This window comes from Sus scrofa, chromosome 5, assembly GCF_000003025.6.
Source record: "Sus scrofa isolate TJ Tabasco breed Duroc chromosome 5, Sscrofa11.1, whole genome shotgun sequence".
In the NCBI taxonomy this organism is placed as follows: Eukaryota; Metazoa; Chordata; class Mammalia; order Artiodactyla; family Suidae; genus Sus; species Sus scrofa.
The window spans coordinates 53788457-53816030 of record NC_010447.5 but is presented as its reverse complement, the minus strand read 5'-3'; the positions used below and the strand labels follow the sequence as shown (position 1 = coordinate 53816030).

The 27574-nt window shown below is 38.0% G+C and overlaps 1 protein-coding gene across 22 annotated transcripts in view; it reads left to right on the top strand.

Annotated features, from left to right (window-relative positions):
- PLEKHA5 (pleckstrin homology domain containing A5) overlaps nt 1–27574 on the top strand; it is a 256164-nt gene that overhangs the window by 200949 nt on the left and 27641 nt on the right. For 9 of the 22 annotated variants that reach the window (XM_021092270.1, XM_021092263.1, XM_021092259.1 and 6 more), the window contains 5 exons: nt 11307–11387; nt 15322–15357; nt 15867–15929; nt 17919–17999; nt 18133–18282. In XM_021092270.1, the coding sequence (XP_020947929.1) occupies nt 11307–11387; nt 15322–15357; nt 15867–15929; nt 17919–17999; nt 18133–18282 (411 nt within the window). The remainder of the gene's footprint in view (nt 1–11306; nt 11388–15321; nt 15358–15866; nt 15930–17918; nt 18000–18132; nt 18283–27574) is intronic. The other 13 variants (XM_021092279.1, XM_021092277.1, XM_021092272.1 and 10 more) reach the window with 2 other exon arrangements.

The window sequence follows — 27574 nt, the reverse complement described above, 5'->3', positions numbered from 1 at the left end:
GAGAGTCCACACATTTATCAAAATGGCAGAATTAAGTCATCCAGCCTCCTGAAGCGCATATGAAAGCTAAAAATACCTTGAAAGTTTAAAAGTACTTTAAAAACACTTTTACTGAAAACGGGAAAATCATCCTATATAATTATCTGAACAGACTTTAGCTGACACATCACATCTGCACGGTGCTTAGTTAGGATCTTAGAGGCCGCCAAAACACCTTCTACGTACAGAGCTCCTCCTTACCATTTAGTCACCAAATCCTGGCACTGCTTCAGGTACCTGTCATGTTGTCCTTCTGCTAACTCAGGAAACTTTAAGCTCCCTGTTCCCTACAAAATCAAGTCTCTTTGGGATTTGTTATTCAAAACCCTCATTCCACTGTCACCCCCCTCAACCTGTGAAACACCTCCTCCCCATAAACCCTTTTCTCCAGCCAGCAACTCATTTCTCAGATGCTGCAGAAACACTGCACCCATCCACCCCCACCCCACACACTTTCTCTACACCTGTCCAGCATCTGTCCATCCTCATAGCTTAAGCTTCACGTTACAGTTTTCAAGCACTGTCACATACTGTGTCCCACTTGGCTCTGCAGCATGTGGCCAGTTACCTTCTCCCCCCCATTCAGTCAGGTTGAATGACTTGTCCACAATCACAAAGCGAGAATGAATACCTTATATTGATGAAATTTCTTTCTTTTTCTTAAATCTTTTTTTTTTTTTTTTTTTTTTTTTTTTTTTTTTTTTTTTTTTGTCTTTTGTCTTTTGTCTTTTTAGGGCCGCATCCATGGCACATGGAGGTTCCCAGGCTAAGGGTCTAATCAGAGCTGCAGCCACCCACCTACACCACAGCCACAGCAGCGCCAGATCCGAGCTGCATCTGAGACCTACACCACAGCTCACGGCAATGCTGGACCCTTGACCCGCTGGGTGAGGCCAGGGATCAAACCAGCAACCTTCTGGTTCCTAGTCAGATTCGTTTCTGCTGTGCCATGATGGGAACTCCCATAAATCTATTTTTACTTCCTCCAAAAGCAGTAGAGTTATTCTTAGAATGTATCTCTTTGAGGTTGCCGATCTTTGTAAGCTGAGGTATAATATCACCTCCGGGTTACCTACTGGTTATTTTCCTATTTAACAAGATTGGAAAATGAAAACAGAATTCCCCACACCTCCTAAAATGCATAATATTTATGCATTTTTATAAAAGCAAATATTTTATAGCCCAATTATTGTAGCTTTTGTTTGATTCTATCTTATTTTAATTTTTTTTTCAGAAAGTTTATTTAGCAGAGATTTATGGAGCTCAATGTAAGGCAGGATGTCAGAGCTTACAAAGTAGAATTCTTAAATGATTTTAAAAGCCCAGGAAGGAAATAAAGTTGAGCATAAGTGCCAAAAACATTTCTGGGATCAACCTAAGAATGTGATTATGTAGTTAAAACATAAGCTGATAAATCTTTGAATTAATGACAGGAATTCTGCTACTCGGTGCCAGTTCTAATTCAGTACGAATACGATTGCTGTTAATAAAATATGGATCCTGGAGTTCCCGTCGTGGTGCAGTGGTTAACGAATCCGACTAAGAACCATGAGGTTGCAGGTTCAGTCCCTGCCCTTGCTCAGTGGGTTAAGGATCCGGCGTTGCCGTGAGCTGTGGTGTAGGTTGCAGACGCAGCTCGGATCCCGCGTTGCTGTGGCTCTGGCGTAGGCCAGTGGCTACAGCTCCAATTGGACCCCTAGCCTGGGAACCTCCATATGCCGCGGGAGCGGCCCAAGAAATAGCAACAATAACAACAACAACAACAAAAAAAAAAGACAAAAGACAAAAAAAAAAAAAATAAAATAAAATATGGATCCTATATCTAGAAGATATTTTAAATTTGATTTAAAGATCAAATATATCTTACAATAGGTTTACCCATGGCCAAAACAAATACCTTTTTTTTTTTTTTTTTTTTTAATAACAGAGATGTAAGATTCTCACTTTGGGAGTATTTTTTCCCTTTAAAACGGCATCATTCTACAAAATGCTTGCAAAGAGGAGGAAAAAATAACCATTTTCAACATTGTATCCATGAGAAACCATTTTTACAAAATGGATTTTCGAGTTCTTTATTTCTGGTTGCCTGGGGATGCCAGGAATAAAGATGGTAGCATCAGGTAATAATACATTACTTGAAATTCAAGGATCGGTAGTTTTGAAAAAAAAAGTTATTAATCAAGGAAAGTAGATTTAAGCCACTGAAGAAAAAATCAAATCTATGAAATTTATCCTGTAGCCAAAAGGATTCTAATTTTAAAAAAAATTTTATAGGCTCATAGATGAGAGATGAAACTCACTGAAGTAAGTTATATAGGTAAATTATTTGGAAAGGCACTAGCCTAGCCCTTCAAAATTTCCTTCAAAATATATGCACAGGTGTATATCTCAAAATGGTGGCTTTAAAAATTCAGCAAGTTAAATAAGGTGGTGAATATAGAGATTACCCTTCTTTTGTTCTGCTGGATTAGAGGTATTTTCATAATGTTTCTCGGTAAAGGGACCTTATTCCTGAAGCCAGTACTTACAGCATCAGTCAGTTTAGAAATGCTTCTTTTTTTTTTTTTCCCTTTAAGGGACTATCAGATACACTTGACTGACTTCTGTGTTAGCGTCCCAATTTGTTTCTTTTTTTTAATCTATCTTTCTTCCTTGAAGAAAGAGAGGAAATATTATATAGTCTAGCTATATATTTTAAAGTACCATTGATTTTTCTGAATATATAATAATAATATTTTTCCCAAGGGTTTCCCATTAGATAACATATATATCCTGGAAAACTTGTTCTGATTGCTTTAAAATTCCCAAAGTAACAGGCCTCCATACTTTTCCCCATCAGTTATAAAGAGACTTATTTACATTCTGCTATTTAAAAAGTCACTTCAGATTTTCCTGCTTCCTGTTAAACAATGAAAGGTTTCAATAGGGAGTCATACCCTTCAATCTCGGGTTCTTGGACTTTCAGATGTGCCTGGAGTTGAGAGTGGAAGGCGTTTACATTGTCATTATCCAAATGACCTGTTTATAAAGGCCCCTGCATTCCTCACAGCTTCACCCCTGGGCATGTCAAATGTCTTAGCCTTTTATTTTTGCCACACATCTTAAGAGTTTATTGATCTAGACACAGGAGGACATTCTTGAGAGATGGATTCTTCAGTGATTAGGCTATCAGGGGTTTGGGCTATTGTTAAGCTAGATTCCCAACTTAAAAATTCTTTTTCTAAGAGGTCCTTAAGAACTCAGGAAAAGTCCATTTTCTCTTCAAATGGAAAATGACAGCACAGAAATGAGTCTTCTCATTGGTTATCAGTGAAGGACAAAAGCTCTGTGGGATGGATAGAAATCATCCAGACTGCTTGCTTTTAAGAAAAAAAACAGTGGAGTTGTTGTTGTTGTTAGCACAGAATTCAGACCCAAGGAATCTCGGTGACTAGACAGAGCTTGAGCAAGTGTTTTACCTTCTGGGAGTGAGATCAAAATCTAGGGGGAAATTATACTTATTTTACTGGCCTAGAACTTCTAGACATACTGAAATAGTAGCCACTAGCCCAATGTAACTATTTAAATTAGTTGCCTTTTTATAAAAGTAAAATTCATTTCCCCAGTCACATGGTTCACAATTTCAAATAGACGACATTTCTGTCGTTGGTCATTGCAGAAAGTTTTGTTGGACAGTGCTATTCTAGATGATTTATTATATAAACTTTTCAAAGAGCAATTAAGCCACTGCTTAACCGCTTCTTATACCTAAAAGGGGAGTGCAGAATTAATCTTCCCAAGGATGAATTATACAAATGATTATCCTGCTCTGCTCACTGCTAATCTCTTTCTCTTTCCTGCCCCTCCCCCTAAAAATTATGCAGGAGCATTTATCTAATGAGTTACAATATCTCGTGTTCCTTCTGCATTCCTAGTGTCTATTTCTGTAGAGATAGAGATTTGGAAAGGGATATTAGAAATTGCTGGAATAATAGAACAACTGATAGTTGGAAATTGGATTCCTAGCTAATACCCCCAGATCTTCTGTGATTCTGCTGAGTCCACTAGATCTATTAAGGAGGTTAAATTGCTTAATGCTTTATTTCATACAAAGATGAGAATATTTTAATCTACACGCAATATACTTAGGTTTAGTTCGTTAGTTTGAAGTTTTTCATCTTTTGATAGTTGCACAGATATCCTGACCAGTATTTAGTACCAACTCCTCAGGACCTTAAAAAATTCCATATTGATGATGCTGAGTTGGTCCTCAGTTACTTGAATTAGTGCCAGGATAGGACCCTGGTTTCTCAAGCCTGATTTCCTATCAGAACTATTAGTGGATCTTCAGAAAGTAGTCTCAAGGCCCTTTGCCCCCCAGCCCCCACTCAGACTTGCAGAGCCCACCCATCCCTCCATGTCTTAAAATCCCCACAGGTGATTTCTTTTTCCCCCCCAGTCAGGTTTGAGAACTACAGAGGTAACTCTTTAATAATCATAGATAATCATTATGACAAGGAACACCCAAGAAAGAGGAGACGGCTGGGTTTTTTTGAAACCTAAACACTATCCTACTGCTTCCTAACCTTTTTCATGGACAACACATAGAAAAGTGGTGATGTTTGTACACACCTTGACAGAAACTGGAGGCAGTGCTGTCAGGAGCATGTTGGGCCCTCTGAGGACTGAGGTGTCCCCGACCCCACACACCTGGAACCCTTTCCCAGCCCACAGGTCTCAGTGGGGAAGTTCTGTTCAAGATCTTACCAGCCATGACATTGTTGCTTAGTATTGTGTTAAGGTTTTTTTATTCTTTTGTTTTTATGGCTGCACCTGCGGCATATGGAAGTTCCCAGGCTAGGGGTCAAATCAAAGCTGTAGCTGTCGGCCTACACCACAGCCACAACAATGTGAGATCCAAGCCGCATCTGCAGCCCCCACCACAGTTCACAGCAACTCTGGTTCCTTTAACCCACTAAGCAAGGCCAGGGATCAAACCCATATCCTCATAGATTCTTAACCCACTGAGTCACAATGGGAACTCCCTTGAGTAAGTTTTTTGGTGATGTTTTCTTTCTTTTTTTTTTTTTTTCCTTGCATATAGAGTTCAGATCCAAGCCATAGTCGGGGCCTACACTGCTATACCAAATCCTCTAACCCACTTTGCTGGCCCAGGATCTAACACATGTCCTGGCACTGTAGAAACATTGCTGAACCTGGTGCTCCGTAGCAGGGCCTCCTGGTGATGAGTTTTTAAATCAAGATATTTCTTGGAGTTCCTATCACGGCACAGTGGAAATGATCCAACTAGGAACCATCCCTGGCCTCGCTCAGTGGATTAAGGATCCGGCGTTGCCGTGAGCCGTGGTGTAGGCCAGCAGCTGCAGTTCCAATTTGACCCCTAGCCTGGGAACCTCCATATGTTGTGGATATGGCCCTAAAAAGACAAAAGACAAAAAAAAAAAAAAAAAAGATATTTCCAACAGCAACACAAAGGATGCTCTATATTCATACTAGCCCAGCTTACCTCAAAACAAAAGAGGCCAGAGTTAAGGATCAGATTTTCTAGGTGGTTTTTGTAAACATTTGGACTTAGCAGTTTCAAGTAAAAGTAAGTGTTTTTGTTGTAAACAGAAATGTATTGGCATCGCTGCAGTGTACCTCCAAGATATTTCCCCTTAAGTTTTCTTAATTGTTGCTGGAGTTAATTATGAAAACAGTGTAATGCCTCCTGAATCATACATTCTCATTTTTATTGTTATAAAATAATGGACCTTTTATAATAACTTTATAGTTTAGAAATTAACTGGAACCTAAACCTATATTATTACCTTTTACTTCAAAGAAGGAATTAAAGCAGGAAGCAAAGCATTAACTCATTTTCAAGTAAGTTATTAAACATCCCCCACATATTAACCAGTCTTTCTCTTGCTCTGATTCCTTAAAACAAAAGTATGTCAGCTATTAGCACCAGTACCTGAATGCTTTCCAGGGTTCTTGTAGTAGTCAGACCAGAAGAGAATTGCTGAATGGTCCATCTTTTTTTTTTCTCCCTCAAGAACTTGAGCATGAAATTCCAAGGTGCTCATAGAGTGTTATGTATATTTTTAGGTCATATTTTACTGCTTTAATTCAAAAACTATAAAGTTTATGTAGCAAAAGCCAGATAGAATGTCCTGTTTCAGTATAAGTTACAGAAATGAGTCTGTATCTAAGTATTAAAATATAGTTATTCCAGAGGAGATATAGTGAAATAAAAGACTGGCCTATTCCTGGGATCTCTTTGGGAAGAAAGCAAATCTAGTATTTCCAGTTCAGCAAATCTGGAAAGAGGGAAAATTCAATCAGATCATGGAAATTGTTGACTGGGAACCAAACTCCCACTGTACGGGATCCTGAGTTGTGTTTAGCTGGCCTCAGCTGTTGCATGCCACGCACAAAGAGACCACCGCTACACGCAGGACCACGCCCCTCTGCAGACCTTTCTTACAGGGCCACCACCCAGTCATCCTAACAGCCCTTGGTCAGATGTCAGATGGGGGGGATACCCAAGGAATTCTGAAATGGTCCTACTGCTTCTACCTTCCGATGGATAGACTTTTCCCATCTCTCCAACTGGAGTGAAATGTGAAATCCCAAGACTATGTGAGCTGAAGAATAGTCTCTGTTATCAAATTACATTTGACTTACTTTAACACGTTCTTAAAGAACATGGTAGTTACTTCTACCAAAGGAATCTTTAGACCAGCCTGTCACCTTGATGTTTTTTATATTGTCCATGTCAAAGATTTTCAAGTTGCAGGTTTTAATTACCTGGGAATCAGGGTGTCTGTTCTTGGCAAGCTCCTCAAGTGATTTTGGGTTAAGAACCACTGGTTGAAATAAGGAGTTTCCACTGTGGCTCAGTGTGTCAAGAATCCAAGTAGTGTTGATGAGGATGGGGGTTCAATCCCTGGCCTCTCAGTGGGTAAAGGACCCAGCATCGCTGCAAGCTGCAGTGTAGGTCACAGATGTGGCTCAGATCCGGTGTTTTCATGGCTGTAGGCCTATATGTGCAGCTCCAGTTCAACCCAAGCCCACCCAGGAACTTCCATAGGCTGCAGGTGAGATTATAAAAAGGAAAAGAAAGAAAAAGAAATAAACTTGAATTCTGATTTCTGAAGTAGCCAGTAATAAAAAAGAAAAAAGATATTATAAGGTAGTCATAGGTTTTTACGAATGTATTGGGGTAGCTTATTTAGTTAGTTAACATTCCTTCCAGTAAATTTCTGATATAGATACAGATTTATAAGGCAGAATAAAGATTTTGAGAATAGTTTCCTAGATCAGGACCTCACTGCATTAAGGGACTCCAACAGCCTTGAACATGCTGTGAACATATGTGCTAAGATTTTCTCTTAACCTCTTTGTGTCACCAAGGGGTGTTTTCTAGAGCCTGTATTTGTTCCATTAAGTTGTTTATTTCATGTTTAAATATTTTTATCCCTGACTCATCTGTAACGTTTTTTAAATTAGAAAAGTAGTATCGGTAGTTCCCGTCATGGCTCAGTGGTTAACGAATCCGACTAGGGACCATGAGGTTGCGGGTTCGATCCCTGGCCTTGCTCAGTGGGTTAAGGATCCAGCGTTGCCGTGAGCTGTGGAGTAGGTTGCAGACGCAGCTCGGACCCCGCGTTGCTGTGTCTCTCGTGCAGGCCGGTGGCTACAGCTCCGATGGGACCCCTAACCTGGGAACCTCCATATGCCGCGGGAGTGGCCCTAGAAAAGGCAAAACCACAAAAAAAAAAAAAAAAAAAGAAAAGTAGTTATCGGGAGTTCCCGTCATGGCTCAGTGGTTAACGAATCCGACTAGGGACCATGAGGTTTCAGGTTTGATCCCTGGCCTCGCTCAGTGGGTTAAGGATCCAACATTACCATGAGCTGTGGTGTAGTTCGCAGACAAGGCTCGGATCTGGCGTTGCTGTGGCTCTGGCATAGGCCAGCAGCTACAGCTCCAATTAGATCCCTAGCCTGGGAACCTCCATATGCCACACGAGTGGCCTTTAAAGACAAAAAAAAAAATAAAAAGAAAAGAAAAGCAGTATCTACTCAATGGAGAAAATCTGGAAAATGTAAACAAGTATAGAAAAAGAAAAAATAATAATCCACAGTCCCACAATTCAAAATAATTGCTGCTAACATTTTTCATTTCTTTGATGTACTAAATTGTCCCTTTCCAAAGATGGTTTCTGCTTTTAATATTTAGGATTTGATGTATACATTTGAAAGTTTTCATAATGAAAAAGTCAACTCCAGAAATTATCTCAGAGACACTATCCAGTTTATATACTTGAAATGTTATTTTTTGTCAGACAAATACTCTATGTTATTTATATGTGAAATCTAAAAAATAAAACGAATGAATATAACAAAACAGAAACAAACTCACAGACATAGAAAGCAAATTACTGCTTACCTGTGGGAAGATGGAAGTGGAGAGGGATCATATAGAGGTAGGTGACTAAGAGGTACAAATTACTATGTATAAAATAAATGAGCTACAAAGATATCTTGTATAGCACAAGGTGTATAACCAATACTTTATGATAACTTTAGGGAGTTTCCGTCATGGCTCAACAGTAACAAATCCAACTAGTATCCATGAGGACCAGGGTTCAATCTTTGGCGTCACTCAGTGGGTTAATGATCTGGCATTGGGGTGAGCCGTGATGTAGGTTATAGACACAGCTCAAATGTGGCATTGCTGAGGCTGTGGTGTAGGCCGGCAGCTGTATCTCCGATTCAGTCCCTAGCCTGGGAACTTCCATGTGCCTCAGGTGTGGCTCTAAAAAGACAAAAACAAAAAACGAAAAACAAACCCAAAAAACAAAAACTTTAAATGGGTTATAATCTATAAAAATACTGAATCACCGTGTTGCACACCTTTCTGAAAATAATATATTTTAAATCAACAATACTTCAATCTTTTTTTTTTTAATGTTATTTTTGCTCTTGGTATTTTGTTTTGTTTTTGTTTTTTCTGTTTTTAAGTCAGTGTCTTCTTCTTGCAAGATCCCTTCTTGGTGACTTACTATATAATGATCTTTGACAGGTAAATTAAACTGAGGCATTTTTAAATCATAGCCATGGCTTCCCTCTATAACATGCACATTGACCCTCTCCAAGTATTTGACTAGTTAAATCCGGCTTGATTGCCCTTCTCCAGAAACCATATTGTCTCTTCTCCCTTTTTAAAAGACGTTTTTTAAAGTAAACTCCTCAGGCCTAGCGTCTGAACAGTAGTAATACTGAAGCACCACTTAAAAGTAGGAGTCGTGTCAGCCATGTGATAGTGGCCTATTTGTAGTGCCAGATTTCCAAGACTCCAGGGCAGTTTCTTTTAACATTTGGATACTATCTGATCTGCATTTTTTCTTAACATTCATTCTCCCAACCTTCTTTTGAACCACCACCTCCCCACCTAATCTCTCAGTCATGGATTCTTCTAATTTTCTTGGCATGCTATTGAAAAATAGCGGATTGGAGTTCCCTTAATGGCTCAGTGGTTTACCAACCTGACTAGGATCCATGAGGATGCAGATGCGATCGCTGGACTTGCTCAGTGGGTTAGGAATTCGGTGTTGCTGTGAGCTGTGGGGTAGGTCGCAGGCTTGGCTCAGATCCCATATTGCTGTGGCTGTGGTGTAGGCCAGCAGCTGTAGCTCCAATTCGACCTCTAGCCTGGGAACCTCCATATGTGGCTAGTGTGGCCCTAAAATAAGCAAAAAGAAAAAAAAAAAAAAAAAGAATAGAGACTTAAGCTACGTGTATAAGGCAAAGTATGTACCAATGCAGTCGAATAATTAAGCCAAAACAGAATAATGCAGTTACACTTTATTCCAAGATCAACCTTTGGTTAAGATAACTAGCATTCCTTTAAAACATAAACTTTAAAATATAGTGAGGTCTTAAATTTCTGTAATTAAAGCTGTCTTTCTGCTAAGGAAAAATTTATAGTTGCCTATTTATTACTTTCCAACACTGTAAAATTTTATCTTGTCCTGCCTGTCAATACAGTTCCTTCCTGTGTGGCTGAAATTCACCTATAAATGCCTTGGTCCCTTATTGAAGTTTGAATTTAACTAATATGTAAATGAGTAGATTTAAAAATAAATTATTTAGCTTGAATAAAATGTCTTTAAAGCAAATTAAACCAGTCACAGGAGCTCTAATTTGACAACCAAACAGATATTATTGACATGAAACATTGGTAACTAGACCAAAAATGAAACTGTCTCTATAGACAGTTTTCAAGATTTAATTTTTACTTATGCATTTAGTCTTAAGATTTGTAAACTTTTGTTGCAGATTTAGCTGAATCAGTAAAGTAGCATTTGTTAACCGTGATAGAAATGCTTAGGCTTAGTGGGGGCATGAACATTAGATAAACTAAATGTCGCAAATTGCAATTACAAACAGACTTGTCTGCTTACAAATGGTACAGATGGTGTTGTTGGCCTTTTACACTCTCTGTGTAATGGTGATTGTCTTTTGAATGCTTTAACTCTTGAGTCCAGAGCCTGCTAACACAGGTATTTTTTAGAGGCAGTAATTAAGTACAATACAGCTGGAAATGTGAAACACGGTTTCAGCCTTCTATGGAGCCAGGGAGATTCACTGACTCTACTAAATAAATTTTAGTTTGCATGACCTTGAAATCATTCTACATATAGTATTAGATTGTGAGAAAATCCAAAATAGAGTATATATAAATATCTATCAAGATTAATTTTAATAAAATGTGTGATTTCCAAGTGACAGGATATATTATTATATTAGAAAATGGTAATATTTGTAGAGAACTAAGTTTTTTCCTGAATAACCTTATCAAGAACTAAATACCATTTTAGGCTTTTTTACTGAATTAGGAATCGATGAAATCATGCCATTTTTCTCCTTTTAAGTTTATAGCTTGTCACCTTTTAGTTCATCCTTTGAATCTTGATGCTTTTATCATCTATTCTAGTATATATAGGAATATTCATTAATTGACAATCTTTATGTTTATAAAGTAAACCTTGTATTGCAATTAGTAAGCTTTTTCATAACCTTGGAGGTATTTTTACAGCGTTCAATTTAATACTTGTTTGAAATGGTTTATATTGATTCTGTACAACCGTGGGGTAAAATGTAAACAAGTGCACTATTAGGAAGATATTAAAGTAGAGGCTATATTTACAGTGTCGTCTTTCAAATCTAGCTGTGCTGTAAACTGATGTTTGCTGTATGCTCCTCCTGATTTGAAATAGATGAAAGAAAATGAACCTATTATCACCATGGTTCACACAATGATTGAGAACTCGGCGCTAAGACCCCAACTGTACCAGCAAGTAAGGTCTTGGACAGTGAATGATACTGCTTTATCATCTGCAAAATCCCTCAGTGACAGTTTTGGTTTATCCTCAGAGTTACTCATAACATTAGTCTTTTTTCTTAATCCATTTTTTGTTCATGTCCTTTTGGAAAAATGCAATTCATCCCTGCTTTTCAAGATGCTGCAGTTCCTAGCATGGCTTTGCTGAACATTTTGCTGTTGAATATTAAGTGTGCCATTTTCCTGAAGTTTTTGTGCAGAGTATTTGATTGATATGTACTTGGAGGTCTGCAGTACATTTGCAAAATTGTTACTAACTTGCCATTAATTTTGGTTAACTCTAAAAGCATTATAACTGATTTTTAGGGAAAACTTTATTTTAAAAAAATGTTTTTTTCCTTTCAGGGGCAGCCTCCCCAACCACTGCCACCCCCGCCCTACCCCCAGCCATGTTTTAGGAATAGATAATATTTGTCTGGGAGTTATTTAAATCTTTGCTGCTATACTGCAGTATGGTACAACCTAAAGATAGCCCTTTCTTACTATACAGGAGTGTCTTCTCCCTGAATTCTTTTCCCTCTTACGTGGTCATCACAATAGCCATGTCTTACCTCCATTCTTTTCCCTAACTCAAAATACATGCCTTGGAGTTGGCTGGCTTTAATTTAGGACCTTGGTAATCTGCAGATCTGCAAACGAAGTCATTTTATACATTCCTCTTCAATTTTTTTGTATTTCATGGTCTAAATGTTCTTAGCTATGTGTTTTGCAACATCAGCTTCTTCCACTTCAACACCCTCAACTTACTGTGGCCTCTGACCTGTTACAATACTTGAAAAACCATACAGAAGAAGAAACTTAACTAACATGAAAAATGAATTGATATTTTGATTTAAATATGTCAAAGCACCTGGTAAAAAGAAATCCCTTGAGTTCACACTGGCCATAAAGGCCTTCAGATTGCTTCAGGCGCCCTGGGGTCTGCATCATGGGCCTTGTAACTGGGAAACTGAAGCAGTTAGTGGGAGGGTGGCTCTCATTTCTGAGCACAGTTTTCAAAGTTAAAAGTATGTTATGTGATTGAGCAGTTTTTAATTTGCAGGAAGGAGATAAAGTATCAAATCTTTAAACAGCTTTACTTTTCAGAAGAAAAGGGAATCTTTCCATTCATTCCGGAAAGCCATACTGAGAGCCTTAACTTAGCATTTGTTCTGGAATTTGTTTTGCTTTTTCAGCATCTGAAGCTGTCAGTTTCTCATTTTATATAATGCTAATTGAGAGGCGTTTTGTTCTAATAGGTTATCTTTTCATTCTTCACATTTGGCTCATTTCCAGTGAGAGTGAAAGCCAGGTTTTATTTTTGGTTTTTCTTTTTTTAATACAGATCAGTAATCAAGGCTGATGATATAGAAGTCATCGCTGATTGAAATCACTCAGCTAGGAGTTCCCTTTGTGGCTCAGCCATAATGAACCTGACTAGTATCCGTGAGGACTCGGGTTTGATCTCTGGCCTTGCTCAGTGTGTTAAGGATGTGGTGTTGCCCTGAGCTGCAGTGTAGGTCTCAGACAGCTTGGATCCAGTGTGGCTGTGGCTGTAGAGTAGGCCAGCAGCTGCAGTTCCACCTAGTCTAGGAACTTTCATATGTGCCAGGTGCAGTCCTTAAAAAGAAAATTAATAAGTAAATAAGTAAATAAATAAATAAATGTATTTCTATAAATTGAAATAAACTTTTATTTTTTTCTCCACATTTCCCTTATTATGTTATTATTCAAAGAAAATATCATTTTCACACTTGTGATGGTTTGCTTTTCTGACATTGCACTGCGGTGCTATGTTAATAGGTTCCTGAAATTTAGCTGAAAATAAAGTGGCAGTATTTATGACCAGTTTTTCTGAATCATAGCAGTTCCAGTGGAGGTTCCAGGAGAACCTCCATGTTTGCATTTTCTCAGAAGAAAGAGGACACCTGAGTACCTAGGCAGTAATTTTCATAAATTTGTCAAATAAAAAGGGCTTAAAACTGAGTCAAAGCAAATGCTAAGTGAGCATCAAGTTGAAAGATTCCTCTGTGTTTATTAATCATTCTGCCACCTTCACAAGTGTAGTTTTGTACCAAAATGGTAACATAATTAGTATCAATGAAATTAATCACATGATAAATAGCTGCTTTAAAGGATACAGACTAATTAGCAAATACCTCCAACCCTATGAGCATTTTTTAGTTTTCCTAGGATATAGTGTCAAATTTTATCATGTGTTTCCATAAAAATATTTTTTGTGTTTTATATGCATATTATTATACTTTAAATATATATATTTCACATACTTAAAAGAGATGATATGGACAGTTGAATTTTTTCAATTTTATGGTTTTTATTTTTTCCATTATAATTGATTTACAGAATTTATAGACAGTTGAAGTTTGACAAAAGTGATTTGGTTTCAACCTGATGTCAAGCCAGTTTTTAAAAAGTATATTATAAGATACCTTACTATTAAAAAGTTCTGACTTGCTAAATAAAATGTAGCACATATTCTTATACAGTCAATAAATCTATATAATCTCATATTGAAGCTTTAGCATTTCTCAAACTTGTATAATTACCACAGGCCCCTTTCACTTATTTTTCTAGTGTTGCTGAGGTACCTGCAAGTCGGGTTCATAACCTGCAGACCACAAGGGGAAACCACAAGTTTCCATTTTAAAGTGCTTTTCTTTTTTTCTTTTGACCCTGAGACGTAAGATACAATTCATACTTAATCTAGATGTAGCATTATCCACTAGTTATGTTCAAATTATACTTTCCATGGTTTGGTAAAGCTGTTTGGCTTAAACTTTATATTAATCAAGCAAAGTATATGTGGATCTTTAGTAGCTAAAGGCTTTATATCTTTAGTTTCTTATAAATAAGAAATATGAATTTTGACATTGCCTCACATTCTTATGGTGGATCTAAGCATTTTAGAACTTTTCCTTTTTTAACTTATTTTTCATTGCTTTTTTTCAGATACAGGTATAAATTCTTTTCTTGGATCAGGTGCTTTAATTTAGAATGACAATTGGCACTTCTCAGAACATATTCAGTGGTCCTTATTTTAAAATAGTGCACAAGTGTTCTGACTTTTGTTGTTAAATTCATTTTTCATGTGATGTTCATTTCTATGAAAGTTCTGTGGTTTAATAATCACTCTGCATACCCTTAAAGTAGTCACAGAATCATTTGCATGAGGTACGTGAAAGTAATGTCTTGAAGTGAAATTTGGAAATCCAGGATTTTATTGTATGTTTGGAACATTTACATTTTTAATCTCCTGATTTCCACATCCCTAAATCTATTCACAGTTATCTACTATTTAAATTGTGCCTCCTTGAGATGTCAGTTTCAAGCAGTTTTTTACAGAGAGGGCATATATAGTTGTAACTTACATATTCTTATGCACTTGTATATGTATATTTGAAATTTAATTTTCCCATCTAGAATGTAGTTGGGATACATTACTCCTCTCCCCACTTTGAGAAAAAGTGGACCATTTTATAAACATGCATTGAGCCCCAATTACATTTTTCCTACTATGTTTTTGTTACTGTCCATCCTTCAATATAAAGTTGATAGCCACGAGTGATGGTGAAATACTGCCTGCAAGGGCACTGTGGTATGACCTGTGATATAACTGACTGGGATGGCTGATCGAAATCTTGGTAAGCACAATCGCAATTGAGGATTTGCTTAACCAAAAGATATTTGGAAGAAGCTGAAGAAAGAATGTTTAAATACACTGATTAATAGTCCCTTATAATATGATAAAACAAATGGTATCAGCGAACACGTACAAAGTTTTTATAATTTGACTCTCCATCGTCTATAACATAGGCTTTCAGTTTTAAGAAGTTCTGAGTGCTTTTCCTCTTTTCAATTAAACCCATCCTTTTCCTCCATTATCTTTTTAGTTCTTAAGACAGAAGAACAAGATAAGTCTATACTGTGTATGTGTGTTTATATATTATGTATATGTATACAATGTGTTATAGGTTTTGTTAATAGAATTGTATGAAGATGTGTTGACATTTGAGTGTACACATACACAGTTGTGTGATTATGTGTATACTGTGAAGGACGATTTTGACTGTTGAAATATGCCTGATTTGAAATTTGATTCAATACAGTTGCTCTGATTGTATTTGTCAATTTTTCATTAAAATAATGTGTGTCTCGCAAATGGAAAATGTAAGGTGCTGTATAATTTTGTTTGACCAGCTTATTATTTTGTTTGACAAGCTTCAGTTAACATCATTCTTATGTATCCTGCATATTGTATTACTGTTAAATATTCTATTTTTGTAATGATCTGTGTTTGAATTAAACTTTTAAAAGTATATGAATCATTAAAATCCCATTTTTGTTATTGTTGTATAAATCTAAAATCCTAACTGTAGGCTAGATTAAAAATTTTTTGTTATTTTTAAAGTTGCTCTATGACATTTTTCCCTTATAGCTATCACAGGATGAATGTAGAGGCACATTGTACAAATACAGACCTGAAGAAGTAGACATTGATGTAAGTATTTGTATGCGATATAGTATCAGTGCTCTGTCATATTCTCTGCCAGAACACTGGATGTAAGCATGACAAAAAATTTCCCCTTTTCTGCCCTCCAAAATAACATCAAATAAATAACATTTTCTTCTTCTTTTGCACCTAGATTCAATTCAGTCTTCACTCCCTATTTATTCTCGGCTCACTCCCACCCCCGTAGTTAGCAGTTGAACATATCTTGAATCACTTAAATGACAGTAAAGACTACAAAATTATGAAGGATTGGAGACAAAGTAAAATTGTCTGTCTTCTAGAGAAAGTATCAGCCTTAGAAATTCTGTCACTTCTTTTGCTACTGTTGTTAATCCTATTGTAGGTCACTGACTTCCTCATTTATGTCTCATTCTTCCCTCATTTCCCCTGGTTTTAATTCCATTGAATCGTACCTTCTCATTTCAGTGTACTCCATCTTGTGTAGCTTGAATTGTGTTGTCTAACAAAGATAAGGTAGTCACTTTAATAGATAAATGGCAAAGAAAGTAGAACCTCACATTTCTTGCTTGATTGTCATTATGCAGTAACGTTTGGGACATATTTATAGTTTGTCCAGGGTTTTTATTTTCAGACATATAGTGAACTGGTTTATTGCAGGATTGAAATTTTGTTAAAATACCCTCTCAAATTTTTATAATTAAAAAATTGGGGTATTACCCAAAGTTTAAAACTTTAAAGCCATTAAAAGCGATTTTTCTCCATGAGCAGTATTTTTATTCGTATTATTGCCATTAGAAGTGATTGTTCACATTCTTTCTGAAGAACAAAAGTGTATAATTTTTAAAATATAAAGACAGAATCCAGTGTTCTAATTAAGGACTTTGGGAGTTCCCATTGTGGCTCAGTGGTAACGAATATGACTAGGAACCATGAGGTTGCAGGTTCGATCTCTGGCCTTGCTCAGTAGGTTAAGGATCTGGCGCTGCTGTGAGCTGTGGTGTAGGTTGCAGATGCAGCTTAGATCCCGCGTTGCTGTGGCTGTGGTGTAGGCTGGCAGCTACAGCTCTGATTAGACCCCTAACCTGGGAACCTCCACATGCCACGGGAGTGGCCCTAGAAAAGGCAAAAAGACAAAAAAAAAAAAAAAATTAAGGACTGTGTGTATTACTTAACCTATCCCACAGTTTGTACAGAGAATGTATTAATCACATTAAAGTGATTTGTTGGAGTTCCTCTTGTGGCTCAACAGTAACAAACCCGACTGGTATTCATGAAGATGTGGGTTTGATCCCTGGCTTTGCTCAGTGGATTAAGGATTTGGTGTTGCCATGAGCTGTAGCATAGGTCGCAGACATGGCTCAGATCTGATGTGGCTATGGCTATGGCTATGGTGTAGGCCAACAGCTGCAGCTCCGATTAGACCCCTAGCCTGGGAGCTTCCATATGCTGTGGGTGTGGCCCTAAAAAGTGAAAAAAAAAAAAAAAAAAGATTTGTTAAAGTCATATGAGACTGATTATTACTAAGAATATTTTGAATTATGTAGATTAAATAATATGGTCGAAAATGTGTTTTTACTTTACGTATTTTTTGTTTGTTTCCTACGGCCACATCTGTGGCATATGAAGTTCCCAAGCTAGGGGTTGAATCAGAGCTGCAGCTGCCAGCCTATGCCACAACCACAGAGACACCGGATCTGAACTGCATCTGTGACTTATGCCTGCAGCTTGCAACAATGCTGGATCCTTAACCCACTGAGCAAGGCCAATAATCAAACCTATATCCTCATGGATACTATTCAGGGTCTTAGCCCACTGAGCCATAATGGGAACTTCTATATGTATTTTTCAAGCATCCTATCTTTATAAAACTGTACTTTAATTTTTATTTACTGAGATAATGATTGACCTAATTAGCTATTCCACGGCTGTTTCGAGTGTATTTTGTTGTTATGCCTACCTCCAATAACAGGAAAAATTAAACTTTGCTAACGAAAGACATCTCCTCTTAAAACCCAGGCCAAGCTGAGCCGATTATGTGAACAAGATAAAGTGGTCCATGCGCTGGAGGAGAAACTTCAGCAGCTCCACAAGGAGAAAGTAGGACAATTATGTTTATTATCTACAATCAATGTTACTTTATATGATTATTATCAGGACACTGATAACTAAAGCAAAAAAGAATTAATTCGATGATGCAGAACATTAAGTGTAATCATTTTTATTATAACAGTACACGCTTGAGCAAGCTTTGCTGTCAGCCAGCCAAGAGATAGAAATGAATGCAGATAACCCAGCAGCCATTCAGACCGTGGTGTTACAGAGGGACGATTTACAGAACGGACTGCTTAGTACCTGTCGAGAACTCTCTCGAGCCACTGCTGTAAGTAAATTTTTTTTTTCCTGGTAAGAGTCACAGCATATTATGTACTTCTTTTTTTTCTACTTAATTTGTTTCTATTTAATTGGACTTTCTTTAGGATTTTTCTTTATTATAATGAAAATTTTAAAATTTGTGGCTGCATCTGCAGCATGCAGAAGTTCCCAGGTTTGGGATCAAACCCACACCACAGCATTTCCTTAACCTGCTGAGCCACCAGGAAACTCCTAATTTGTTATTATTAGTTAATAACAAAAATAAAGGGTGATCTTCGTTTTTTAAATTAGTGGGCCTTTTGTTGTGAAATAATTTTACAGGGAAGAGTAAGACACCTGTTTATATATTATGAAAATGAAAAGTTCTTAAAAATGTTAAAATTTGTTACATTAAGAAAATAAATGTTTTGTGGATTTCAGGGATTTAGAATAGTTTTTTGAAGGCAGTAATTGGATTCATTTAACCAACCTTTTCAATAAAAGGCTCCTGTGAACTTTGAAGAAGCCGTCAACATTATTGCCATCTCATAGCTGCAATGTGATCTAAGTTCAGATGATAATTTTGGCTAGGAAATATAATTAGTAGAACTTTTTAACCCATAGTTGAGTTACTTTATAAGGAGTCTCTTGGAATTACCAAATCTAAAAGTCCTACTTTGACTTTATAAATTGTGTTTTATGAGTTTAAACAGTCTGCTTTAGATTCTATGACGCAGTCATTTCTAAACATAGTAACAGCACCTGCCCACGCTGCCCTTTCAAAGGGGAAAAAACCACCTGTTATGGAAAACTTTTAACACACTTTGTCTGTACCTTCAGTGAGGTGTTTAAGGGGCTGCTACCTTTTATGAAGGTCCACAGACAGTATAGCTTACCAAGCTGGCAAGCTACCAGAATCTCAATGTAGCTTCACTAAATTAACATTACAAACCTCAGCTATTTTTAAAGGAATACACCATGCTTTTAAAGGTTTTTTTGTGATTCTTAAGTACTTTATAGTTAATGTAACTATTCTTTTAAAAAATACTATTATTTCTATTATCTCATTTAATTCTCTTAATTATACTGTGATGTTTATAGATTTTTTTGAGAATATAATATTCTTTCAGTTGTAATCTCCTTGAAATCAGAACCATATCTCATTTATCTTTGTAGCTCTAGCATTTAGTAGATGCATTGAAAATGTGATGAGGAGTTCTCAGTGTGGCACAGTGGTTTAAGAATCTGACTGCAATGTCATGGGTTGCTGCAGAGGCATGGGTTTGATCCCTGGCTGGGTACAGTGAGTTAAAAGGGTCCAGCATTGCCACAGCTGCAGTGTGGGTGGGCAGCTGCAGCTCAGATTTGATCCCTGGCCCAAGGGCTTCCATGTGCTGCAAGTGGAATAATAATAAATAAATAAATAAATAAATAAATAAATGTGATAAATAATTGAACTGAATGATATACCCAGTGTTACAAAACTAATAAATGCAGTGCCTATTGGTCATATCCAGGTCTTCTAACCATAGTCCTAAAGACTTAGATCTACATGGCTTTTTGTAATATCATCATAGGTGTTCCCATTGTGACTCAGCAGGTTAAGAACCTGCCTCAGTGTTTGTGAGGATGCAGGTTCGATCCCTGAGCTCGCTTAGTGGGTTAAGGACCAGGATCGCAATCTTCCGTGTAGGTTGCAGATGCAGCTCAGATCTGGTGTTGCCATGGCTGTGGCATAGTCCAGCACCTACAGCTCTGACTTGAACCCTAGCCCAGGAACTTCCATTATGCCACAGGTGTGGCCCTAAAAAGGAGAAAGAAAAAAAAAAGCAGAAGAGGAGGAGGAAGAAACTATATGAACCTAAAATGTTGTCTACAAGGAACTAATCATTTAGTCAGTGATGAGTAGGAATTGGAAGACCCGGGAAGTGAAGAGTAGTCCATGTAGGACAAAACACTCTGAACCAGAGCCCAGAGATGAGAATGTGGGGAATATGTTTAGAGAAGCAAGAAATAGAGAATGGGGATTATGAGATAAGAAAAGGAAAGGGGTTAAGCTGTTGGTGCCAAGCTAAGCTTGGTATCCCTGTTACAACCTGAGTCAAATCAGAATTAAGTTGAAAACTATTACGTGATTTGGTGACTGTCACAGAAAGTTCTAGGGATAGTGTACCGTGTTCGACTGAACTGTTATTTCTTTCCTTAACAAATAGGTTTAGTAACTTAAATTTTATCAGTAGGCTCAGAATTTACTGCATCCCAAGATAACCCCAGTCCTAATGGAAGTTTATCAAAATGTGTTCAAAGAAATTAATCATGTGTTGAGTATCTCATTTTATGGTTGTTATCCCATATAATCACTTTCCTGGGTTGCTTTTTTTCTCCTCTACCCTCAGCATCATTCAGTGGTCATTACACACCCTCAGTGTGTTCTTCTAAGACATGTCAGTGCATAGAATACAAACTGTGTTACTTGTGCCTTTATGTAAACACAGTCACATTCGTAGCTTAAGGCTACAAGTGATGCATTTATAGCAGTATACTAGACGTATGGTTGGCACTCAATGGATGTTGATTAGATTTAAATTTGAATCACATTTGTGCCAGCAGAATCCCAAAGGTTTCCTCAGATTCTTTCACAGTTGATTTGGGCACTGATTCAAATCCAAGTCCTGAGGTATAAAAGATGTAAGTGGTGTATAGCATTAAGGCCTCCATAGATCAAAACTTTGATTCTGAGAACATCTTCTCAACTGGTTGGCTACTAAGATATTACAGCTAGGATTAACATGAGGTTAACATGCAAAGTAATGTCCCCTTTGTGTTCGATCTTTTTTTTTTTTTTTTGTAAAGGCCAAACCTGTGGCATATGGAAGTTCCCAGGCTATAGGTCGAATTAGAGCTATAGCCGCTGGCCTATGCCCAGAGCCACAGCCACAGCAACCCAGGATCCGAGCCACATCTGTGACCTACACCACAGCTCACAGCAATGCCGGATCCTTAACCCATTATGTGAGACTAGGGATTAAACCCGCATCCTCCTCAGGTTCATTGCCACTGAGCCACGACAGGAACTCTATGTTTGATTTAATTCTTGATGCTGCATCTCCTCTCCTAAGCCACACCCAGTACACACACATGCTTTAAGCACAGACTGCCTTTGAGTGCTCTCCTAACCTCTACTTCTTTTTATCTAAGCCTGATTAGTGAGAAAGATTGTTATAACTGTCAGTTATACCTCAAAGTGTGTCACTGTCTTAGTTTGGGTTTTCTTCTGAAAGCAGAGCCTCGGATGAGGACCTGGGTTCAGAAAGTTTATTTGGGAGATGATTCCAGGAAACAGAAGTCTGGGAGTGTGGATAATGAGAGGGGGAGTTTGAAAAAAGCCAGTAGAAGTTGCACTGCTAAGTTGGAGACCCCTGTGGGCAAGAGGGGTCTGATCCCCCTGGGAACTCTGAGGAAAATGAGCAGAATATTTCAGAATTTCCCACTGAGAGGCAGGGAGGCTGGGTTATCTATCATTCATTGGTCAAAGTTGCCCCAGGGCCCGTAATTCACCCACATTTCCAAATCGCCTTAGGTAACTTACCACAAACACTGGCACAAGTGGGACTGAACCACAGTTCCTTGAAGTCAGGTGGGTAAAGGGGATAAACATCGACTACAGGAGTTCCCGTCGTGGCTTAGTGGTTAGCCAGTCCAACTAGGAACCATGAGGTTTTGGGTTCGATCCCTGGCCTTGCTCAGTGGGTTAAGGATCTGGTGTTGCTCTGGCTCTGGTGTAGGCTAGCTGCTACAGCTCTGATTAGACTCCTAGCCTGGGAACCTCCTTATGCCTTAGGTGCGGCCCTAGAAAAGACAAAAAAAAAAAAAACCATTGACTACAATCACCTTTCTTGAGGAATTACATTAGGCTTTGTCTCTAATTATACAAGAACTATTTTCATGCTTATCCACTCAACAGGTGCTTCTTTAATTCTTTTCAACAACTCAAGGAGCCAGGTAAAGCAGACTCTATTCACACATCTTAGATGAGAATGTGGGGCTCATCTACAGATGACGGCAAAATGTTTGTATTTCTGTGTTGTGTACGTATATTGTTATCTCCATTTTCTTTTCATTTTTGGGAGGGACACAGGTGCGGCATATGGAAGTTCCCAGGCTAGGGGTCTATTCAGAACTACAGCTGCCGGCCTATAGCACAGCCACAGCAATGCAGATCCAAGCTGGGTGTCTCCAACCTGCACCACAGCTCATGACAATGCCAGATCCTTAACCCACTGAGCTGGGCCAGGGATCGAACCCACATCCTCAAGGATGCCAGTCAGGTTCATTACCCACTGAAGGACTTTTTTAATTCCAGGGCTTCTGTACTTTTCTACTCGACTTCACTAACCATGTGGTCACAGAATTTGTACTTTCTGAAGCTTGGAATCAAATCTCGATTCTCTTACTCAGAAATCCACAATTGGAATTTCAGACATCAGAAAACAAGTATAAAGGCCCCCAGTCATCCTGAATAATGCTGGCAGATGACTTATGCATTTATATAGGACCAATAAATGAAATAATAGTAAATATCATTGAATATTTCTGGAGCCATTTATTGGGTGCCAGATTCCATTACAAGTGCTTTTACAAGTACTTAAGCCACATAATAATCTTTTGACAAGGGTACTATTATTACCATGTTGAAAATGGAAAACTGAAACACAGAGAGTTGCTCAAGGTTACACAGTGAATAAACATTATGTATCGATTCCCATTAAATTTACTTATGTTTTACAGCCTCACAGACATAGAGAACAGACATGGTTGCCAAGAGGGTGGTGGATGGGAATGGGATGGACTAGGAATTTGGGGTTAGTAGATGCAAACTGTTACATCTAGAATGGGTAAGCATTGAGGTCCTATTGTATAGCACAGGAAACTGTATCCAGTCTCCTGGGATAGCCCACTGATGGGAAAGAATATTTTAAAAAAAGAATGTAGGAGTTCCTGTCATGGCTCAGCAGTTAACGAACCCAACTAGGATCCATGAGGATGCAGGTTCAATCCCTGGCCTTGCTCAGTGTGTTAAGGATCCGGCATTGCTGTGAGCCGTGGTATAGGTCACAGACATGGCTTGGATCTGGCATTGCTACGACTGTGGCGTAGGCTGGCAGCTGTAGCTCTGGTTGGACTTCTAGCCTGGGAACTTCCATATGCTGCAGATTTTTAATTTTTTTCTAAAAAGAAAAAGTAAAAATAAAAAAGAATGTATATATATGTATGTCTGAGTCACTTTACTATTCAGCGGAAACTGGCACAATATTGTAAATCAACTATACTTTGATTAAATTTTTTAAAAACTTATTTGTGTTCTAAACCAGATCTGCATAGGAGGACCATGAGTAAATGGAGATTTTAAACTAGAATGGGTGAACTTAAAGGGGCCAAGAAAGACAAATGAACCATCTTGAGGAGAAGTTTGCACAGTAAATGTCTTGTTCTGAGTATAACAAAGAGCTACTGAGAATCATGGTCACAGCAAAACATAATGTTTCACAGCAGCTCAGTCGACATCCATGAACTGTCTTGGAATATGCTTTGAAAGATTTTAAGATGGTTTTTAAATACTCTGGCTATTTCGTGATTACAGTACGACATCCCCAGAAACGGAGACAGCCAGGTGTGATACGCCCCAGGATGTGCTGCAGCAACACCTGTGAGGCTGGGAAAATCAAAAGTCAAGTCTTGAGTCTCAGCCAGCCTCCATATCTAACTAGTTTGTAGGAAATAGAGGAAACAGAAGAGCATGCTAAGTAATGCCACAGGAATTCGATTAGCAAAATCTAGCATAGGAGAAACTCTGTAGAACAGGAGACCCATTCTCTTCAGCAAATGAGTAGCAAGGGAATAGAGGGGGTGTAGGGAAGTTGTTATAGTTAAAAATATTTTTTAAATAAATACACTACATGTTAATGATTTAAATAAATAAATATGAATTTGCCCATTTTTTTCTTTTTCATTACTTTTTTAGAAATGCATGTTGAAATATTTATAAATTAAATGATATAATGCCGGTGTTTGCTTTCAGCCTAATCTCGCAGGGGTAGAAAATGGGTGCTATAGATGAAATCACATTGGCCATGTATTGATAACTATTGAATTTGGGTGTTAGTGGGCTACATTTGTTTATGTTTGGAAATTTCCATTGTATATGGGAAGAAAAGATTAAAAGAAAATCCGCAAAAATGCTAACAAAAGGATAGCATTATAATATGTGTTTTTTAAAAATCTTATCCTATGTTCTAATTTTTATAATTATAAAAATTTATTAAATCTTCAATTTGTAAATAAAAAGTAATTATTGCATCTCATTTTCTTTGAGATAGAATATTGTTTTGTTTCAAAGAGAAGGTTAGAGGAGAAACTAAATGTATATGAGTTAAAATTATAAATACCGAGTTCCCGTCGTGGCGCAGTGGTTAACGAATCCGACTAGGAACCATGAGGTTGCGGGTTCGGTCCCTGGCCTTGCTCAGTGGGTTAAGGATCTGGCGTTGCCGTGAGCTGTCGTGTAGATTGCAGACGCGGCTCGGATCCCGCGTTGCTGTGGCTCTGGCATAGGCCGGTGGCTACAGCTCCGATTCAACCCCTAGCCTGGGAACCTCCATATGCCGCGGGAGCGGCCCAAGAAATAGCAACAACAACAACAAAAAAGACAAAAGACAAAAAAAAAAAAAAAAATTATAAATAGCCATTGAGTTAAAGATTATAAGTAGTCCAAAAAGTAGAATGACTAAATTATCATAAACTAGAAATTTAAACTAAAGATAGGTCTGTAACTATTTAGTTGAACCTCACTTTTTTTTTTCATTTTTTTAAATTTTATTGAAGAATGGTTGATTTAAAATGTTGTGTTAGGAGTTCCCGTCATGGCTCAGTAGGAACCATGAGGTTGCAGGTTCAATCCCTGGCCTCACTCAGGCAGGATCCAGCATTGCCATGAGCTGTGGTGTAGTTCGCAGACGCAACTCGGATCCCATATTGCTGTGGCTGTGGCGTAGGCTGGTGGCTACAGCTCTGATTCGACCCCTATCCTGGGAACCTCCATATGCCGCAGGAGCAGCCCAAGAAATGGCAAAAATAAATAAATAAATAAATAAATAAACTGTTGTGTTAGTTTCTCCTGTACAAAAAAAAGTGATTCAGCTATATATACATTTGAACCTCACTTTATACGGTTTGAATTTGGTCTCTTGTAACATCTTTATAGATTTAAAAAAAAGTCAATATAGTAGGCATTATTAGATAGCACAGTGAGATATGTCATGTGCTTAGTAATTAGTGATTTTTATTTGAGGTGCAAATAAAAATTATATTCTAAGGCAAGTATAAAATCATAAAAGACATACTCTTTCATAAAAAATTATTCAAGGAATTCCCGTTGTGGTGTAGCTGAAAAGAACCTGACTAGAATCCATGAGGATGCGAGTTCGATCCATGGCCTCACTCATTTGGTTGGGGATCCAGTGTTGCCATGAGCTGCAGTGTAGGTCACAGGCTCGTATCATCTGTTGCTGTGGCTATGGACACAGCTCCATTTCGACCCCTAGCCTGAGAACTTCCATATGCCGAGGGTGCAGCCCTAAAAACAAAAAACAAACAAAAAATTATTCAAATTACCAAGCACATTCTTAAAATCTATGCCATGAAATCTCTACATCGTGAAGGTAAAAATTATTTTGATTTATCTCAAAAATCAACTGCTTCTAATACCTAGTTGACAGAATTGTTATGGTTGGGTGGTAGTGGCCAAAATTAATACTTTTTTGTGCCTAATACCCCAAATATAATGGTAAGTTTAAATATTGCAGTATGCTAATTTTCCAAGGCCTAGTAGTGGACATTAATCTGTAACATTTAAAATTGAAGGAGTTCCCATCGTGACTCAGCAGAAACGAATCAGACCAGGAACCATGAGGTTGCAGGTTCGATCCCTGCCCTTACTCAGTGGGTTAAGGATCCATTGTTGCTGTGAGCTGTGGTGTAGGTCACCACAGACACGGCTTGGATCCAGCATTGCTGTGGCTGTGCCGTAGGCTGGCAGCTATAGCTTCGACTCGACCCCTAGCCTGGGAACCTACATATTCCTCGAGTGCGGCCCTAAAAAAACAACGACAGAAAAAAAAGACCAAAAAAAAAAAAAAAAAACCTGAAGAGTTATTGGATCTTAAGAAGCTAATACATGATCACACTGGATCTATAGTATTGCCCCATCTACATTTTCAAACAGAAAAGTCTACTGCCAATTCCTTATCAAAGCCTGTGCTCCATTTTTTAAATAAAAAGTAGAATAGTAAATTAACATTTCTTAGATTAATACTCAGGAACATTACTTAAAAGCAAACCAGGAGTTCCGGTCATGGTGCAGCGGAAACAAATCCGACCAGGAACCATGAGGTTGAGGGTTCAATCCCTGGGCTCGATCACTGGGTTAAGGATCTGGTGTTGCCATGAGCTGTGGTATAGGTCACAGATGGGGCTAAGATCTGGTTTTGCTGTGGCTCTGGCATAGGCTGGCAGCTATAGCTCCAATTAGACCCCTAGCCTGGGAACCTCCATGTGCTGTGGGTGAGGCCCTTAAAAAAAAAAAAAAAAAAGGAGTTCCCATCGTGGCGCAGTGGTTAACGAATCCGACTAGGTTGTCGTGAGCTGTGGTGTAGGTTGCAGACTCGGCTCGGATCCCGCATTGCTGTGGCTCTGGTGTAGGCCTGTGGCTACAGCTCCGATTCAACCCCTAGCCTGGGAACCTCCATATGCCGTGGGAGCGGCCCAAGAAATAGCAAAAAAAAAAAAAAAAAAAAAAGACAAGAGGCAAACCACTCTCTCTGTTAGCTCTGGGCATAATATACTTATATTTACATTTATATGTATCATATTGTGTAACTATTCCCATAGGTAGATTTTTTTATATATATAAATTATTATTGATTCTGGTCGAGAAAAGTTCTTATTACATTAAAAATTTGGAAATGAATCATCAGTCCTAATCCCTTCTTAATAAAAACCACAATATCTGGCTGCTGTGGCTCTGTAGTTAGATATTAAAATCATCATTCATCTTTTTTGGTAGTCTGGGATTTCATTGCATCTGAATGTTGCAGACCCACTTGAAGTGTGGTGTTTTTTTTCCCATACAGTGTCTGAGTCTTATCTTAGTACAGACTATAAGAAAATAACCAATGTTAAAATTTATTTATTCTACCTCTTTAGACTGTCAAAACATTTAAAAGTTTTCTGCCATCCCTCTAGCAGTTCTGCACATGCACACA